We start from the raw sequence: 19,391 nt of genomic DNA, 5'->3' as shown, positions 1-19,391 counted from the left end.
CACTGAATAATTGAATATAAAAAACGGAATTTGCACATAAGCTGTTTATTGCTCTTGATCTTAATGCGGAACTGCCAAGGGCACCAATGGGTTGGCTGAGGGGAGTTTTGGTCCTAATGAGTAAAGTGAGTACAAGTGCAAAAGGCTGGAATATTCACTGAATGGCTGTTAAGAATCAGGAAGGAGGGAAATTCAGAGTGTTACATTTAAAATATTGGGCCAAAATAATCTCTTTTGCAACTCTATTGACATAGTCCAAATGCCAGCAAGTGTAAAATTCACAGCACAGGTTTCAATTTAGCAAGTGAGAGTTTGTTATTATTAGTGCTATATCAGTGTACGTTGAGTAATGGAGTAAAAAAGCATGAGGTGCAACAGTCTTCAGGTTTTGAGTATATATTTTTATTGAAAGTATCTTTTCCCTTTTGTGTGTAATATTCTTTATCAGATTAAAGCTACAGAAACAGTCCAATCAATAATATAAGTGCTAGTTTATGTTGAGTACAAAACAGTATTCAGAATACATTGTCTAGTAAATGTCATTTTCTAAACTATACAGTAAGAGCATGTTAAAATGTACAGTGAAGCACAGAGATTGTGATTTGACTAAGGACAGAGAGGGAGAGCCAGAAAAAAAGGCAAATCTCCCTGAGTCCCACTGTGAAGCTTTAACCACAAGACCATTCTTCCTATCTAGGCACATTGGAGATCAGAGGAATAAATCCTGCTCATCCACTAAAATTAATGGAACTGCTGGAACGGAGTAATTCACTCCACTCAATTAGCCATACACAGATGTATGTTAAGGAGCAAAAAACATTTTTGGTAGCAAAAAGGAACAGGAATTCACAAAATGTATAAACATGGTTTAGTACTCACACAATTATGTGGCCAATAGCAAGTCTTGTTCAGATTGGGGACTTCATATTAAAAATAGAAACTTCAGAATTTTAGTCTGATAAAATTCATAACTCGTTAATTCATTAGTTTTTGTAGAGGATTTCAATGATGTGAGTATGGAGTAAAGTACTTTGGCTCGGGCACCAAACTAGTGGTTTCAAGTAAGTTTCTCAAAATGTTTTCAAAGCATACATATACTCTGGGCATTTACTGTGTTTGTTATCCAGGACAAAATCAAGCTAATCATAAATATATAAAGTAAAATCCTGATTCCATTGAAGTTAAAGGCAAAATTCCAATTGATATCAATGGGGTCAAGATTTCACCCATGATAGTCTCTCTAATTCAGAATGAACCAGTTACACTTGTGTAATCAATGAGAATGATGTAAATTGTTTGGAGACATTGTTTAGCAGTGTAACACTGATATGATTATGCAAATATATTCAGAAGTAGAACCCCTTATTGTTATCAGTAAATGTGAAATATAGAATTTATGGGTTTTTATACAATACCGTATATTTAGCAGCCCATCATATGAGTTGTTGAGCTTCTTCAGTGCTCATTGATTTAAATAAGAATTGAGGATGATCAGCACTTGGAGGATCTGGCCCTTAGGTAGCATTAAAGGGTATATTTACAGTAACAATAATGCAAATGTGTTTTCTTTTCTAAAAAAGGCTCCACTTCAGGAAGGCACTTAAGCATGTGTGCATTCCTATTCAGCAAGGTATTAAAGCATATGCTTAGCTTTTTGGCCAAAGCAAGGCCAAAATGCAGTAAATCTTCTGGTTTCCAGACAGTAATGAGAAAGAAAGGTTTGCTTATTTTTACATAAACATAAGATATATGGAATAGATATAATCCTTTTAAAAAACTATGATAATTGATCCAATAATATGATTCTCCATTTTATTTTTAAAGATGATTTCCAATTATTAGAATGTTTTAGCCATGTTTGGATTTAAGGGGATTGAGAGAATACTGTGTCTTTAATTAGGCTTATTCTTCCTTCTAGATACAGCTAAATGGTCCTTGCTGGGTGCCTAGTCCCTGACACAAACAAATATTTCTGAAGAGCAAATTTTTTCTGTTAGGGAATATTTCTGATTACAACAAATAGCAGAAATTAACCAAACTAATTCTCATGAATATGTCCAATTTAAGAGCTATATTCTACCCTCAATCTATTGTTATCATTTGGAGCACTATCATGGAATGATGCCAGCATACAGGCTTAATTTTATAACCTCAGCCTGTGGACCCCAATTTAAAAAGTAATTTGTTCCTTTCCACAAGTTATTAGAAACAGCTAATGTAAACCATATTGAATCAGATTAATTTCAGGGACAGATTTTCAATGGCACATAGGTGCCCAGGAATGATAGTTGGATGTCTAAGTGTCTTTTGTCCCTTTGAAAATCTTCCCCGTGATTTTCATATTATTTTACATGTACTTTCCCTTTTTATTTTTTTATTGCAAAGACAGAAAGAAATTTAAATAGCAAATCAGATTTTTTTAAAACAACAACTACCAGTTCATCAGTATAAATATACTAGATCTGTACAGTATTTTGTAAAGGATTTGCTCACTGTGATACTTCTAGTGGCTACTACATCAAAGTATTTGGCTCTGGTACCAAGCTCATTGTAACAGGTGAGTTATGTGGCAATTACAGTAACGCAAAGATAAACAGGCTTATTGTGATCATAGAAAAGCTTTTTATCACAGGTAAGGTCAATAACTGTAAGCTCAATCTTGTGAAGTACTGAGCACTTAATGTGAGGTGCTGAACACCCTCAATTCCTGTAGACTTCAGTGTAGGTCAGGGTTGTTAGCACCTCGTAGGGTCTGATTCCGAATACATCAACTTTTCAATCCCAGAGCAAACCTGCAATATTTACTGATAGATGTAAAGTAGATTTTTTCAAGTTAATTAATCTTTCTAAAGATCAGCTGTTTAATGACTTTTTTAGAAGATGTGCCACCATAAGCATGTTGGTCCTTGGTCCAGAGGCAAAAATTCATGTTCGCTTTGATATTACTCAAATTCTTTCACTAAAATTCATAAACATGCATAAAACTAAACTGTGAAATAAGTAACCTTGTGCTTCTCAATTAAAACAAAAGAAGCAATCTCTGAAGTAGTCAGCAACTTCATAGCTGAATTCCTTTTGTTATAACAGTGTAAGTGAAAGAATTTGGCCCTAGAGATTGTCGTCTTGTGTGAAGTACCTTGGCATTGCCGCAAACTGACACTTGCAAGTGTTCTTAATGGTGTTTCACAATATATACTTGGGGCCTGAGTCTTCTTTGACTTGCTCTTGGAAACCATTTATGCTCCTGAAAAATCGATGGGAAATGCTCCCATTCTGATTAAGTTGCATGTTACACTCAGTTTGCATTGGTATAACTGACTGCACAAACACAGGACAAAGGAAAATCAGGTCCTTACCCTTCATACTCATGCTCTGCACATTTATATAAATCAACAAGAATTGCCAGTCTCTTTTATACCTTAATTCACAATCAAGTTTACCTCGGTACCCCTATAGCTCTTGACTAAAGGTAAATTTTTGTAATACTGCTGACTAAAATGAATACGCTACCATAATTAATTCTAAGCATATCAGATCAGGGTCAGCATGTTGCTTTAAGTGAATATTCTATGGACAAAACTCCCACAGATTTACCAGGTGTTTTGACTGTGTAAGAAATGGATAAGCAAGTCTGTAATATGTGTAGATTGTGATTGCTCACTTGATTTATTAGTGTATTAAAACTGTACGATACAATAAAATATTTTAGCAACAAAATATCTTCTCAAAGAGAAATATCAAATATTAGGTAAGTAAATTCCTCCTAAGAAAAAAATAACACTAAGATCATGGAGATATTCAGACTTTGGCACAATTCTAAGTAAAATCAGTAGCAATTGTGGCTGTTTGTGCTAGTCTGAAGTTAACTCCAAAATTATGAGAGTTGGGTCTTTTCTGTTCTAAGACGAGGTGAAATCCTGACTCCACAGAACTCAATGGCAATGACTTTTCGGCCAGCATTTTACCCATGTTGTATAACCGTACTTCTTAGCAGGGACAACATTATTCACAAGTATATTGAACAAGCAGAAATTGCTTGCAAAGATATATATACTTAGCAGTTTTGATTTTGCTCTCACATTCATCATTCCTCTTTTTAAACTGACTTCACTCCATTCATTAAAAATGTAGTTACTTCAGATTTATACCAGTGTAAGTGAGAGCAGGGTCAGGACCTACCAGAATTCTTCAGGATTCTTGCTTAGTGGAATAGATGACTAAAAAGATTTGGAAACAGAACCAAGCTTAATGCTTTCAATGAGCATAACATAGGAATAATGGTGCTTCTCATATTGTATCCATTAAGGTACATCTAGTCATCAATAAAGTAGTTTACATTAAAATAGTATAACTAGATTCTTCTGAACACAATATTATAGGGGGAAAAACTGGCAGGCTCTGTGCAGAAGCCAAAGATTGAACTGAATGTGGAGACTGAACTATTCCCTCTCATCTCTAAAGGTGGTCCTTTCAGGGCAAAATTGACATGGCTTGGTGGGATGGTGTGCAGAAGCTTCCGCTGCCCCTAACTCTGTTGTATCTATCCTGTGTAGAAAGGGATTCAATCTACAATGCTATCCATATGGCAACTTTCAGAAGCACTTGGTCATTTTATTTTAAAATAAAAAAATAATTCACCAACATTTTACATTGTTTCATAGCAGAAATAAATTCAAAAATATTTGGCATGCTTATTAAAAGCTAGATCCAAAGATCATATCTCACATTATATGATGGAAGTTACTTGTTTTTTTATAAAACAAAGTGCATTAAGAACGGAGTGATCAGTGTAGATCATTAGTTATAAAGTACAAAGGAGCTACTATTACCGACAATTATTTTGATGATAAAATTCTCAAGTAGTTTAGGGTTGGTTTAAATCGGTTTCCTGCCTTTTGAAATAGTTCTAGATATTGATTTTTGACATTACCAACTAAATATAACAAACTCTTTACAGAAAAAATATATAAGTATCTGATCCAAACCTGATTGGCCCTAAATGACCAAATCCAAATTTATGGCAGAAAGTGATGTGCAGTTGTGAGCAAAGAATCTTCAGAGGACAGATGTCCTCCTTAAAAAACTTCACCATAATAGGCACTGCTGCTGGTACTTTTAGCAGAAATACCAAGAATATAAAGATATAAGGGATATAAAGAATAAATTTACCATCTCATCCTTTAGAGGTGACCTTTGCAAACAGATTTCAAATACACTGTTAGGACCAGTTGACGAATCCAGGATTAAATAAAATAGATTCTCCAGTAATAGTCCAAAATCACCCATCACAATTTACAATAGCATTACTAAGCACTGGACGACTATTGTAGAATGCTGACATAATTTTTCCATATAGGTAGTTTCCAGTGCTGTCCATTTGGCACCTTTCACAAGTACTACATTCACTATAAAAGAAAAATAGAAATTTCAAGTGACGCTGAGGGATCCCAGCCTGAAGAAATGCTAAGCCTTAGGAATGTAGAATGCATTTGAAGTTTTTTACTTATTTTGCATTTCTGCTCCTAGAGTACTCCAAACATCCAATGCAATCTATTGGAGTTTGGAGTGTCCGAGGAATACATGATCAAGCATTTGACATTTTGTAAGGAAAAGCCATTTAAATCAGAAGCCTAGTATATTAAAGTGATTCTATCAACTTCTGTTCACAATTGCACATATAATAACATGAAGCTATATTGGGCCATATGGAAGCTATATGGGCCAGACCCTCCATGGAACTCCTTTCATTTCCAGCAGCTGAAGATCTGGCCCATGAGTTTTTGCAAAGCTCACGAACACAGTGAGAACTATGATATCAAAGTCTTCGGCTCTGGCACAAAGCTCGTTGTTTCAAGTAAGTTCTGTAGTAGCATTGAGAAAAAGTTATTTGTGATAATATAAAATTAGAGACTGAAGAGCACTATTTATTCAAAAAGGATAACAGACAATGGAAACATGATATGCAATCTACAGTAGAAGAATAAATGTCTTTTATCTAAATGTGAGGCTAATGTACAGAATTCAAAGTAAAATGGATTAGTGATCACACTGACTATTAATTATTGACATAGAATTTTTTTTGCTCACCCTGAATCAAAGCTGGGTTGTTCTCTTGTGTCGGGGTCAATGCCCCAGAAAGGGAGAACATCCACAGTTCCATCCAGTGTGGAGTGCAAGCCAAAAAAGAATAGTGGGGATCAGGGGTAGGAGAGCGGTGAAGGCATTGAATAGCCAGTGGATCTGTGATTAGGGAGATCAGTGAAGGGTCAACTGCATGGACATTATTAAAGTTCCCAGCCTATGATGCTCTGGCTAGGTTGGGGGAAAGATTTTATCTTCCCATCCATCATGTAGCTCTCCTAGAGAAACCCCCTTTACCCTCTTTATTGTGGTGACCAGGATTTAGCCTCTCATATCACAAGTATGTATTAGTCAGGAGATGTAAGATGTTAGGAGTGAAATCCCAGCCCTGTTGAAGTCAATGAGAATTTTGACATTGACTTGAATGGAGCCTGGATTTCATCTTATTTTTTTCTCTCTTGTTAAGGGCATAGGAGCACGTGTAAGGTCTGCAAGAAAGGATGTGCATGGGAACCAAGAGAGCCAATATTTGTGAATATTGTATATGTGATTAGTATGGTAATTTTCTATTGCACAAAATCAATTCAAATTCATACTAAAACAAAATATCATCATATAAGAGTGGACGGGTGCAGGAATAAAAGGGCCTGATCCAGCATCAAAATTCCCCATATTTTTAATAAGTATAAGATTGAGCCTGTAACATGCACTGTGAGCCCAGTCCTGAGAGGTTGTTATTAGCTATTGATTTCAATGGGAGTTGAGGCTCCTCGGTACCTCAGGATCAGAGTCCCTGTCAGTTCTTGATTCACTTAGTCACACTGCATGCGAGAGCGGGTTTCTTCCCTGATATATTGAAATTCTGTTGTCAGAAGACACGGAATTTTCCAAATTTTGCAACAATTAAATGAGTGATTGCTCTCAACAACAAAAACAAGTAATATGAAGGAAGATATTCTAACTTCTTAATTAAATTCTCCTCTGGTTGCATCAGTAGAACTCTATGTCTGCTCAGTCGAGAATTTGGCCCAACATATTTTGTAGTCTGTCTACATCAGCGAGACTCTACGCAACATGTGCTATAGAAAGTCAAACTGGGATTTGCCCCTGTTGCATAATGTTCCATAGGGCTAGCTATATGTCGGTTGCTAAAATATGCATCTCAAAGTACCTCTCTCCTTATTCATTGAGACTTCAGAAGGAATATAACCAATCCTCAAGCCTACTGGCCTTTTAATATTCCTTTTAATTATACTGCACAGGAAAGCAAAATTGTATTAGGTAGTTTTACATTTGAAACCATTCAGGAAACCATTAAAAATAATGCCAGGTGGGTGGAAAAATGTCATAAAACATCTTGAGAAAAGGGGATAGGTCACAGTATACTATAGAATGAGTATTTTTTTCTAATTATATGTTTATTTATATTGATATTTTTAAAATGGAACCATTCAACCACTCTGACAGTACAGAGGGAAAAAACACTGAAATTTAACTGTAATACCATTTCCATCAATCCACTAGATAAGAGAAAATAATATGAGTCCAACATTAGGTCTCAACTGTCAAACAGATCCTCTCTGTCAGTGAAACAAATGATTTTCTGTTAAACAGAATTTAAAACCTACCAAATTAATATTAATATACAGTATTTGAAAATACCAGTGTAAGCTCACCCTGAAAAATACACTGAATTCTTTGGTAGAATTAACTGGCTCTCAGTTGTCCCTATTTAGCAATATTTGCTCAGATCTGATCCCTCTGAACAGAAATATCTTGGGCAGTTTTTGTAGAAAGTTTGAACGCTGTGAAAATCTTTGGAACTGGCACAAAACTTGTCATAACTAGTAAGTTTTCAGATAAACTATTTTAAATATTTCATAATGGTAAAATCTATCAAATTAAATTCAATAATTTATCTCAATGCAAGAAATGTATCCTGACTAAAATTTTATTACAGGTGTAATAATTTATTAACAACACTAATGTTAATGAAATTATAAGACACTGGCCAGCAACAGAGAAATGTCGTAACAATCCTTTTTTCTTTGGGGTGTAAACAACACCAGGTGCTGAGCACCCTCAATGTCTGTTGGTTTCAATGGGAAATGAGAAGCGTTCAGAACTTCATAAGAGCATTCGGCACTTTGCTAGACCAAGCATATAATGCAAAATTAAAATTACAAGCACACCATTTACTTACTTTTAATATATTCTGATGTCATAATGGACTTTGTTCTCAAATAGAACATCAGTATTATTTACGTATGATAGTTTACTTATAAGTGCCATGCAGATTGTAAACACACAAAAATAGTTAGCAGTGAGTCAATTACAACATATCTCTGCAATCCCCACTTTAGAAAACCTCCCATTGAAACTAATAGGAATTTCTTCTGAGCAAGGAATGAAACCAAAAGGCACAAAGTCAATTGCCATCTTAAATAAGAGAAGTGATACTTAAAATAATAAAAATATATCAAGTATATTCTCTTACAACGCACCTCCCTTGTTAAAAGTTCAGCTTGAATAAATTAGACAAGTAAGGTGTTTTGAAAAGTTAAGTTGGAACAAAACAACAAGTAGCTCCACATTGGAAACTATAATTGACTTGGAAATTAAGGGTCTGATCTTCTTAAAGTGTCTTATCCAAAGCCCATTGAAGTCAAATAATAAAAATCCCATTGGCCTCAAGAGATTTTAGAGCAGTGCTAAAGTGAAGCCAGAAATTTAAAACTGATTTTGCTCATGCATCTGCACATTCACTTATGCAAACACACAGGCTGCATAGATATGTACAAAATTCAGATTTTAGATTGGATACAAACCGATCTAACCATGTGCAAATACAAAAAACTGTGTGTGTTTGCAAAAGTGTCAATATGTAAATGGGACTCTAATTTCTAAAAACATCTAATCAGAAATGCCAGAAATAATCATTAGTTTTTGCAAAGCACAACAACACTGGGCAGGAAGATATGTAGAGTTTTCTTGAATAGATACAAGACTGAGTGAATAAATCATTTGGTAAACCTAATGTTCAAGCCCAATCCTGTATTCCTGGGTGTTTTTCAAGAAATTCTAGAATAGCCAGACAGCACAAAAATAAGCTGAAATCATTTTAGAAAAGGATCCTTCACGAGCTTTGACATCAGTAGGACGACTCACAATGCATAAAATTAAACACATGTGTAAGACTTCGTAGGAGCAAGGCCTTAGTATTTATTAATCTATTTGTGTCTCAGTTGACTACAGACAATGGCTGACATTATCAAAGAAGCCTGAATATCAAAGAGATTTGGGCATTTAAATCCCTTCTTGCTGGCTTTAAAAATTCCACCCAATATATTTTGTGGAGTAAAGGACAACTATTTTGTTAAATAGCCTCTAATTTTTCACCTCTTATTAAGTGTTGGAACAAATAGAGAATGCACAAGATACATGGTGCCCATTTGGGAACCTTCGAAACTACTGAAATATCGACAACCTTCCATTTCTTCTTTGTGATGCACATCTATAAAATGAGAATGTTACCTCGTTCTGCAGAGAATACTTCTTTGGCGGTTAGCTGGGTTGGGAAACTTATTCTCTTGGTTGTATCCCACAGTGACAAACTGGAGACAGAGATTAGAGGCAGTAAGAGTGTTTTGAACCTTCTCACTTCTTGTGATAACTAGTAAATTCAATATACTGTTTAAAAAAATGTATTGTTTACTGTCAGCCATATGAAACAAGCAGACAGATAGTGATTTTAACGTGGAAGTCTTCTTTGGTCTAGTTCAGTATTTATTATTTCATGCACTTACACAAACTCAGGGATCAAATAATATTTTTATCCTTTATCATTCAGACTTTTAATAAAAATATTTTTGGTTGTGTTTTATCCAATTTATAACAAGCAACAATTTTGAAAAATTTTATGAATTGAGAAAAAATTGATTTTTTTGCAAATTTTTTTGTCTCAGCTCTATTCCTGGAGAGACAAAATTAATACAGAGGCAGAATTATTTAAAAATAACTCAGGAGACACAGCAAAAGTTCACTAATTGGCACTTCGCTAATTCACTCCAGGATTTGGAAACAAGCAGCAACATTCTCTCTATTCCTCAGCAAAGATTTGATAGCTGAGTTCTGTTGAGAGCTCCATTATTAGTAATGCTTCATAATCAAGATTTTCAGAAGTGATTGACTGAAGTTAGGCTCCTAAATACTTTTTGCAGCATTTAAGTGACTTAATTTTCAGAAGTGTTCAGCATTATGCATAACATTGCATTACATTTGCCAAATACATGATCAACAAATTTTAGGATGCAACATCCTTGCTAATTTCTTAATTGATATTTGTCATTGAGGGATACATGTTAATGTATTTACTGTAATTTCCCAAAATGATGTTCAGCAACAGTTTCCCCAAAGTTGTATCAGCTGAATCTGCAATAGAACATATCTTGTATGTTTTTATATCATTTTAAGGTGATGTAGCGGAGCGATGACTCACCAGCGCAGCACCTCCTGCTGGCTGTCTCAGGAATTAGCTCTTTCCAGCCCAGAGCACCCTCTGCAGGCCGGTGTCTCACTGCCGCTGACCCCGTGTCCCTCCCAGACCCCAGTACCCTTTGCCCAGAGGTTCTGCCCACCACAGTACCCCTAGGGGAATCCCCAACCCTCTAAACCCACTTTGCCTCAATGACTACTGCCAGCAGGGCTGGCTTCAGGGTTTTTGCCACCCCAAGCAACAAAAAGAAAAAAAAATCCACTTCGGTCTTCTCTCCAAGAGGGAGTGAGGGACCTGCGGCCAAATTGCTGACAAAGAGCAGGCGTGCCCCCCCTCTCCATTGTCAGCCCCAACCACCTGCTTTCTAGGCTGGTGGCGGCCCTGACTGGCAGTCATCATCTAGCCCCTGCTCCCTGAGGCTGACTGCAATCTGTAAACCACTCTCATCAGCAAGGGGGTTAGGACCTGCTACCTTTGCCTCTCTCTAGGCTGTCCCTCTGCAGCCCCACTGCCTATTTGGCCCTTTTAGAAAGGCCTGCAGCCTGCGGTTTTTCCTGGCTGGAGCTCCCAGATCCCTCTGCCCTTCCCTAGCACTGCTCCACCTCAGGTACCCTACTCAACTCTGAGGCAGCCAGGTCCTTCCCTCTCAAGAAGCTAGAGAGAGAGTGTGTATTAGCTTCTGGTCCACTGCCGTCTTATAAGGGCCAGCTGCGACCTGATAAGCTGGCCAGAGCTGTGGCTGCTTTCCCCATCAGCCTACCTTTTCCAGCTGCAGCTCTCTCCAGCGCTGCTTTAACCCCTTCAGGGCCGGAACTCGGTGACCACTCCACTACAGGTGAATAATTGATTAAAAATAATTCAAAATGGTTCAGTTTTTTAGTGTGGAAAAGGCTTAAAGATTACTTTTCTAACTCTCTTTTTAAAGGTGATAACCAAGGTTCTTAAATAGCATAAACAGTTAGTTCAGTGCATGTTTATCTTCTGATAAAATAGTCTAGTGATGTTTAAAGAGAGGTCATATTAAAAGGTTTGTGGAATCTTTAATACTCTTCCCTTCAGGTACATCTACACTGTAATAAAAATCCTGTGGCACCAAGTCTCCGAGACTAGGTCAATTGACTTGGGCTCATGGTCTCGGGATTTGGTGCTAAAAACTGCAGTGTAGAGAATCTGGCTCTGACTGGAGCCTGGGCTCTTAGACCACTTCCGTCATTGGGTTTCAGAGCTTGCCCTCCAGCTCAAGCCTAAACATCTACACTGCAATTTTTAGCTGCACAACCCCAGCCCTGCAAGTCAGAGTCAGGAAATTTGGACCAGTCGTGGTCATGCAATGGGCATGATGTACCCTTCCTCTCACTATCATGCTGTTTTTTATACACAAATTTTGGGTAAATAAAGGGAAGATTTTCAAAGTCACAAATGTTTTGAAATGAACCAGAACATAAGCTGTACTCAGCATTCATTCAAAAAGTGTTTAATATGTTTTGAGTTTGGAAGCTAAGTTAGTGGGCACTCTCAAGGATTCTTTTGTTGCACAAAAACCTACATTCAATTCAAGCATGTAAACTTCTGCAAATCCAACTCCCTAAAGCTGTAACTCATAAATGGTCAATTTACTCCTATCTTCAGAATTTAATAGGCCGTAACAATATATTATAGACAAAGTAGATAAAATACATTTGGCAATGAGGTATTGTTCTCATGATGAACTCAGAGTTAAGATTGTGTGCTTGCATGCAGTTTGGAGGAATTGAATGCAAGGAATGAAATTGCCCCCTCTTCCACTTGCAAATCTGTGAATTCTTTATTGTTTCAAAAGCAAAGCATGCTATGTATAATGCAATTCTGAATTTACTTAATTCCTAACAAATTCATTTCTCTCTCCAAAATGAATCCAGGCACACCAGCACATTTAAATTCCACCACAATGCAGGTCCTGCCTCCTTCTACTGAACAAGATGAGAAAGTATCATACATGTGCCTCATTGAGAATTTTCACCCAAATGTTATTAAGGTGACTTGGGAAGATGAGAACAAGAATGAAGAGAAAAATGGAGTGCATGAGGAAATTTGGCCCCCTGGTGACAATCAACAGTCATACTCATTGAGCAGCTGGCTGACCGTAGATAAAAATAGTGGCAAGAATTATCGCTGCAAATATGAACATGAAATCAAAGGAGATTATGTTCCTATGGAATCTCCAGGTATATACTATATTATTAAAACTAGTTCTATATATATTTAGAGAGGTCACTGTTTCTTTACAATAAAACAAAGAGTATTACTGTTCCTAAAAGTGTGTACTCTCTCCAGGCCAATATTAGTTTCCATCTCTCCATAAGTTGGCGATCACTGAAGCCTGCTTCACCATCAAAGTTTTGGCTTCTCCGCCCCAGTTTAAAATCTTTCTAGAATGAAAGAAAATGTTGGCTGAGATCCTCAGCTAGTGTAAAACAGCATAACTCCACTGAAGTCAATGGAGCACTGTAGATTTACACCCACCAGAGACCTGACCTGCAGTGTTTGGTTTTGAACAAGTGCTATATATTGCAACAAAAGCAATAACACACACAGCATCTAGCGTATTAAAACAGACCAGAAGAATTACACAAAACAAAATAAAAAAGATAATGCAAGAAAAAAAGAGATTCAAAGAAGTAATTTCTGCTTGGTTCTTATCTGAGACACATTTGTATCTGCTGTTATTAATTTATAGTATCTCTTTCAAATGCAATGGGAAAAAAGGGTTTATTGACCATCCCCCTCGTGCACATCAAAAATACCTAAGAGATGGGCCTTAGACTGTCTTCTCATCAGGACTATTTTCTTCTGTGTCTTCTACCGCTATTAAATAACATTACCACTACCCTGAATGCCATCAATCTCAGGCTAGAGACAAACTTAGGCAGCCAGGTTTTTATCTGCAGACTATACATACACATTGCAAAGGGGCAAACACAACTGAGTAATTTTGTGGACAAAATACATCTGGCTCCATATGAGCAGAAACTTACATACACAGAAGGGCCAATGTCCAGAACCTGCAATCAGATCTGCTAGTTCAGACACAGGCGCCCAAGCTAATGCCAAAGACTTCAAGTGAGGTCGTTACAGACACAGAGGTCTGCACTGCCTGAGCACATATTAACTTTCCATATCTGAGTCACTGTAGTTATAATACTTTTACCATCTTTCTCTTTGAACGTCTATCAGGAAAAGTATGCCTTAATTTTCAACAGGAATCCCATTTGACAATTAAAGCCCTTTTTACATGTTATGCTTTTATCCTTTCAGACAAACCTGTAGTATCTCAAACCACAGGAAGTTGTATCGACAAACCTGAAAATGGCACCACGCTTTCCACAGGTAGTTGTGTCCCAGTTCTCGTTTTCTATACAATACAGTTAAGAATTAAGCACTATTTGATACAGTTAAGACAAAACTGAAAATATTCTCTCTTTCTAAAAAGGTCCAAACATAATTATTGTAGATATGGAACACTGCTGTAAGCACAGGCCCCAACTTTGGGGCTGGAGCACCCATGGAAAAAAAAATAGTGGGTGCTGAATACCCACCAGCCACTTGCCAATCAGCTATTTGGGGCATCCAACCTATGAGCTGCTCAGTGCTAGGTGGGAGGCATTGGGGTGAGGAGCCAGAGCAGGGGTGGGGAAAGAGGTGGAGTGAAGGCAGGGCATGCTTAGGGCAGGGGGCAGAGCATGGATGGGAAGTGGTGGGGCAGGTGCAGGGCCACAGGGAAGGGAGCAGAGCAGAGTGGGACCTTAGGGGAAGCAGTAGAATGGGGTGGAAAACAGAAAGTCGGCACCTGTCACTGCAAGTTAACATCGGTTGCGGGTTACCAAAAGGGTCCAAAACTTAATGCCCATAGGCAGTTCAGGTTAAACATTGTAGAAGTCCTGCTGAAATATATGTTTTGGTGGTATTTGTTGTGCTTTGCTAACATGCCACATGGGTCATTGTTCTTTAACCTGCACGTGCCACTGTTCCTTAATCTAACATTCAACATGTTAAATTATAAAAAGTATTCAAAGACAGAATTTTCAAATGGTGCATAAAGGTGCTGAAAGCTTGAAGACCCAACTGATTTCAGTGTAATTTCAGTACTTCTGAAAATCAGACCATTTGATTGATCAGCTGCTTGGACATAGATTCAGAACAAACTTAGGCACCCAGGTCTGAAAATTTTGGCCTAACATCATAGCAACACCCTATTATAAGAAGCACCAGCATTCTGCTTACTCCTTAGCAGACACCAGCGATACCAGCACTGAGAGTGCCTCTTTGTTTCTCTCAGCTCTGCCATACCATGGGAAGGTATGATCAGAACGTAGACCTGTTTAGAGGACACAATCAGATATTGTTTTAGGCATAGTCTGATTAGGTGGTATAATTACTGCAATCAAATACCATATATACCTTACACTATCACACATGGTTTTATATTTATTTTTCTTTGCAGCTAGAAAATATGCAACATTAACCACTTTTTCTCCTTGTTGTATTTTGTGTAGATATTACAGACGGTTTCATACATAGGACGGCGTCTTTAATATACATTGCCCTTCTCCTGAAAAGCACCATGTACTACGTCATCATACTCTTCTTCATATACAGGATGCAAAGTCCAATCAAGCATCGGGGAAAAAAACCTTAAACTTCTCCTTACACCTTCCAATGTCAGTATTTGTGTTTGAAATTTACTTTGCTTTGCCATAAGCCTGATCATATGAAACACCTTGCTCTAAATATTAAGAGATGCATTTCAATTTGATTTTGTTGGTTAATTTTCTAATTAGCACAGATGGCTTCTTCTGCTTGAGAGCAAACAGATTTATATGTGACCATTTTTCCTATTTTATTATTTTAATTTTGTAACTGTGGAACTTCAAGGGCTGAGGCTACACTCCTTGATTTCAATCAGAATTTTGCATTACAAAGCAGTGCAGAATCATTCACTTAGGGCTTGGCTACACTCGAAACTTCAAGTGTGAGCGTTGTCCCAGCGATGCACGTACTCCACCACCTTTTTTTCACACCCCTGAGTGAGAAAGTTGCAGCTCTGTAAAGCGCCAGTGTAGCCAAGGCCTTAGTCTCTTAACCTGCTAAAACACTTGTGCACACAAAGAACTTTTTCAGTGTGGTTAGGCCAACTGCACTCAGTGAAGTCCCATAATATACCTCTACCTCAATATAACGCTGTCCTCGTGAGCCAAAAAATCTTTCCGTGTTATATGTGAAACTGCGTTATATCAAACTTGCTTTGCTCCGCTGGGATGTGCAGCCCCACCCCTCACATTCCCCCGGAGCACTGCTTTACCACATTATATCCAAATTTGTGTTATATTGGGTCGTGTTATATCGAGGTAGAGGTGTATTTGCAGGGGTGGAGTCCTAATCTGTAATTTTAAATGATTTGTCATTTCATTTCTACTAAATACATTTAATTGCTTTATAAAACAAAAACTAGCTTCTGAAATATGATTAATTTTCTTTAAGTGACAGATTAATGTATTTAAAATAAAATTCAGCATTGCAGAATTCTGTCCAGTTCATTTATTTAAAGGAAATCAATTCTAGGAACTGCAAAGGAGGGTCTCTAGTGGTCAGAGACCCGTTTCTTTCATTCCCTGCACCCAACCATATAATATATTTGTATGGATTTTACCATAGTAGTATCTGAATGCAATCACAATCTCTAATGCATTTATCCACACAACACTGCTGTGAGAGAAGGAAGTACTATTATGCCCATATTACAGATGAGGAACTGAGGTCTGCAGAGAGTAAGTGACTTGCCCAAAGCCACATGGAAAGCCTGTGGCAGAAGAGAGAATTAAATATGGGTCTCTTAAGTCCCAGGCTAGCACTAAGCACTAGACCAGGCCTCCTCCTTTCAGCTTGAACCCTGTCTCTGTCCCCCCTCTCTCATATCCACCCCTCCCCTTCAGCTCCTATCCTCCCGCATATTTCTGCCTATACACACTGATATGCCTCCTCTGCCACTCCCTTTAGTCCTGTCCACCACCCGTTACCACCAGTCCATTTCCTCCTCTGCTGTCCCACCTGTCCCCTCCTCCCCGCACTGTTTCCTGTATCCCACTGCTTCCTACCACTTCTGGCAACCATCCCCCCTCCCACTGTGCTTCTTCTCACACTCTGGCTCTGCACCTGTCTCTTCACCCATCTGCATTCTCAGTCAAGCTGCTTCCTCCTCACTGCCTGGGTGCTAGTGGCGTGAGAGGGCAGGCACTGATCACACAGAAGAGAGCAGGTCCTTGCTCTCACATCTGGTGCTAAAGTGGCCTGCAGCAGCAACAGTGTTTTCAGCCTCAAAACTTGAGCTTTTAGCAAACATATGTTAAAAGTAGCCCCCAGAATTGCTGAGGTTGGTGACACTGCTCCTCCCACACTCCCACTCCCCCAGCAGGGCTCCAGTGCATACATCCCAACCTTTCCAGTGGCTAAAGTGGGCTCTGGAGATGAAGGGGCTGATGAGCCAAACCTAAGTGGTCCATGACCCCATGCACTAGGTCATGATGCCATTTGGTGGGGGGCCTGGGGCAAACAGGGATTGTGGGGGGTCAAAGGACAATCCCACAAAATCCAGGACTTTGGAGAGTTCTGGTAATATAATCACTTCCCCTTGCAGTAACCCCCAAGGCATGTACACACACAGGCTGCTGCTGACCCTTGATCCACCACGAACCTTGGCTGCAGCATTCCCTTCTCACACTGCTCTCTCCACAGCCTGCCTGGCTCTTTGTTTCCTGGTACCCCCACCTCCCGCCTCCTCCTCTTCCTCACATGTACTGAAAGCAAACAAGCGTGATGGCTAAGGATACAGCTATGTCACGCTTGTCACCGCTGTCAAGGGCTGGGAACTTTGCCTGTTATATGGTCCCTGATGCCTCACAGTATCAGAGAGTTAGGTCACTTTGATCAACTGCCACATATTAACAGGTCGTGTCTTCGCTTTGAGCCAGTGGATCCAAAGGGTGCTATGACCATGGAGTGACTTGATCTGTTTTTACCATGACTGTGTTTGGAAAAGGTATAAGCAACTGAAAACAGGGTCTTGGAATGGGAAGTTTCAGGCAATGTTAACTTACAGTCATCTATCCCTAAGTGAGCCATCTATAATTAAAATGTTTGTCTATATCACTCACTTTGAAATTCCAGCCTTGCCAGTATCTGTCTCTTACCATTTCATCCACCTACAACAAACCCATTTTTATTAAATATAAACACTCACGTTAATGTATATTTATGGCTGCACATTTAAAATACAAAAAGGAAGGATGATTCTTCTATTTCTCTTTTATTCACTCTCCTGGATTCTAGAAATGGGGAGATTTTGATGAGTCCTTACAACCTATCACGGAAACCATTGGTAGTCTATAGCCTTCCATGTCCAATTTTATATTGTTATTTATCGTTCATCACTGAAGTGTCTGAGTGGTGATGCATTAGGGTGATCCCAGTTGACACGAGCCAGGGTTATCAAAGCTGCTACAACAGGAATGGGGTTAAACAGCTGCCCTTCCTGCTGCCCAGGAAGGAGTACTGTGGAAAGGGATCTGGGGATTCATAGTGAATCTCAAGTTAAATACAAGTCAACAGTGTAACACTGTTGCAAGAAAAGTGAACGTCATTCTTGGATGTATTAGTAGTAATGTGGTAAGAAAGACATGAGATGCAATTCTTCTTCTCTACTCAGTAGTGGATTAAAACATAGACCCCTGTGCCCCATTCCCAGGGCCCTGGCCAATTTGAGGCCCTCACAGGGGTGCTGGAACCTGTGTACAAGTGGGAGAGACCAGCACCAGGACTGTGACCCCCACCCGTTCCTCCTCTTTCTCCTAAGTCTCTGCCCCCGCATCTCCGCATTCTTCCTTGCATGACCAGGTCACATATCCTCTCTGGGTTTCAGTTTCTCCTGCTATGAATAATACCTGCCTCACATACACATTTATGCTTAATGCATTAAAATACATTGACATGGACGGAAAGTGCTACACCAGTGCAAGTTATTATGCACGATGATTAGACAATGGCTAAAATACAGTTTTGCTCTCTTCATACTGGCAAGACCAAATCATATTACAACTACAGTGTTAGATAATGTAGGACTATGACTTGGTATATTTGCTAGGGAGAAGGGCAACAATGGATGTATTCTGTCAGTACAGCCCCACCAAGGAAACCAAGTGCAGCAGTGCTAGTGTCACTTAAACCTGCTCAGAGCAGGTCTAGAAGACATGGTGGTAACATGCCAGTGAATGCTATTGCCCTCACTACACCAGTTCTCCCATGGCTCACCAGTGAAGATTCACCAGCACTATTGCAATGCTGGGAGATATTCCTAATAAACTCTTGGGTCATAAACAAGCCCTTTGAAACAACCACCTGCACATTTTGGAGGAACCTGTCTCTGTCTGTTCCTTTTCAATTTTCCGTCCTCATTGTCAGTTAATTCCCAGAATTATTCTGCAGGTGAGTGAGGTGGGGGTGTCTGTGTCTGTGAGAGAGATCAAATACTCTGGTTAGTTCCCTTCCAATTGCTAGATTGCCATCCACACCTTTTGTCTGAAATGAGGTGTGCTTTCTCAGATGTTATCTCTGTTCTGTTTTAAAACGGCTGCGGATGCAGAGGAAAATATTTTCCCCTCCCCAGCAGCTATATAAAAAAAAGATACCAGTAAATTGGTAACCCACAAACTACAACAATCCCAACATACAGCAAAATATATATCTATGGTATAAGATCCCAGCTGCAGTCTATGGAGCTCTTTGT

At 38.7% G+C, this 19,391-nt stretch overlaps 1 protein-coding gene across 1 annotated transcript in view; it reads left to right on the top strand.

The window, feature by feature from the left end:
* Positions 1 to 19,391, top strand: part of LOC127044634 (uncharacterized) — a 108,324-nt gene that overhangs the window by 34,063 nt on the left and 54,870 nt on the right. Inside the window, exons 3-4 of the mRNA XM_050939722.1 lie at positions 1,016 to 1,061; positions 12,475 to 12,780. Coding sequence (XP_050795679.1) covers positions 1,016 to 1,061; positions 12,475 to 12,780 — 352 coding nt within the window. The remainder of the gene's footprint in view (positions 1 to 1,015; positions 1,062 to 12,474; positions 12,781 to 19,391) is intronic.

This window comes from Gopherus flavomarginatus, chromosome 2 (assembly GCF_025201925.1).
Source record: "Gopherus flavomarginatus isolate rGopFla2 chromosome 2, rGopFla2.mat.asm, whole genome shotgun sequence".
NCBI lineage: Eukaryota > Metazoa > Chordata > Testudines > Testudinidae > Gopherus > Gopherus flavomarginatus.
The sequence above is the reverse complement of the archived record's forward strand: the minus strand, read 5'-3'. Positions and strand labels throughout refer to the sequence as shown.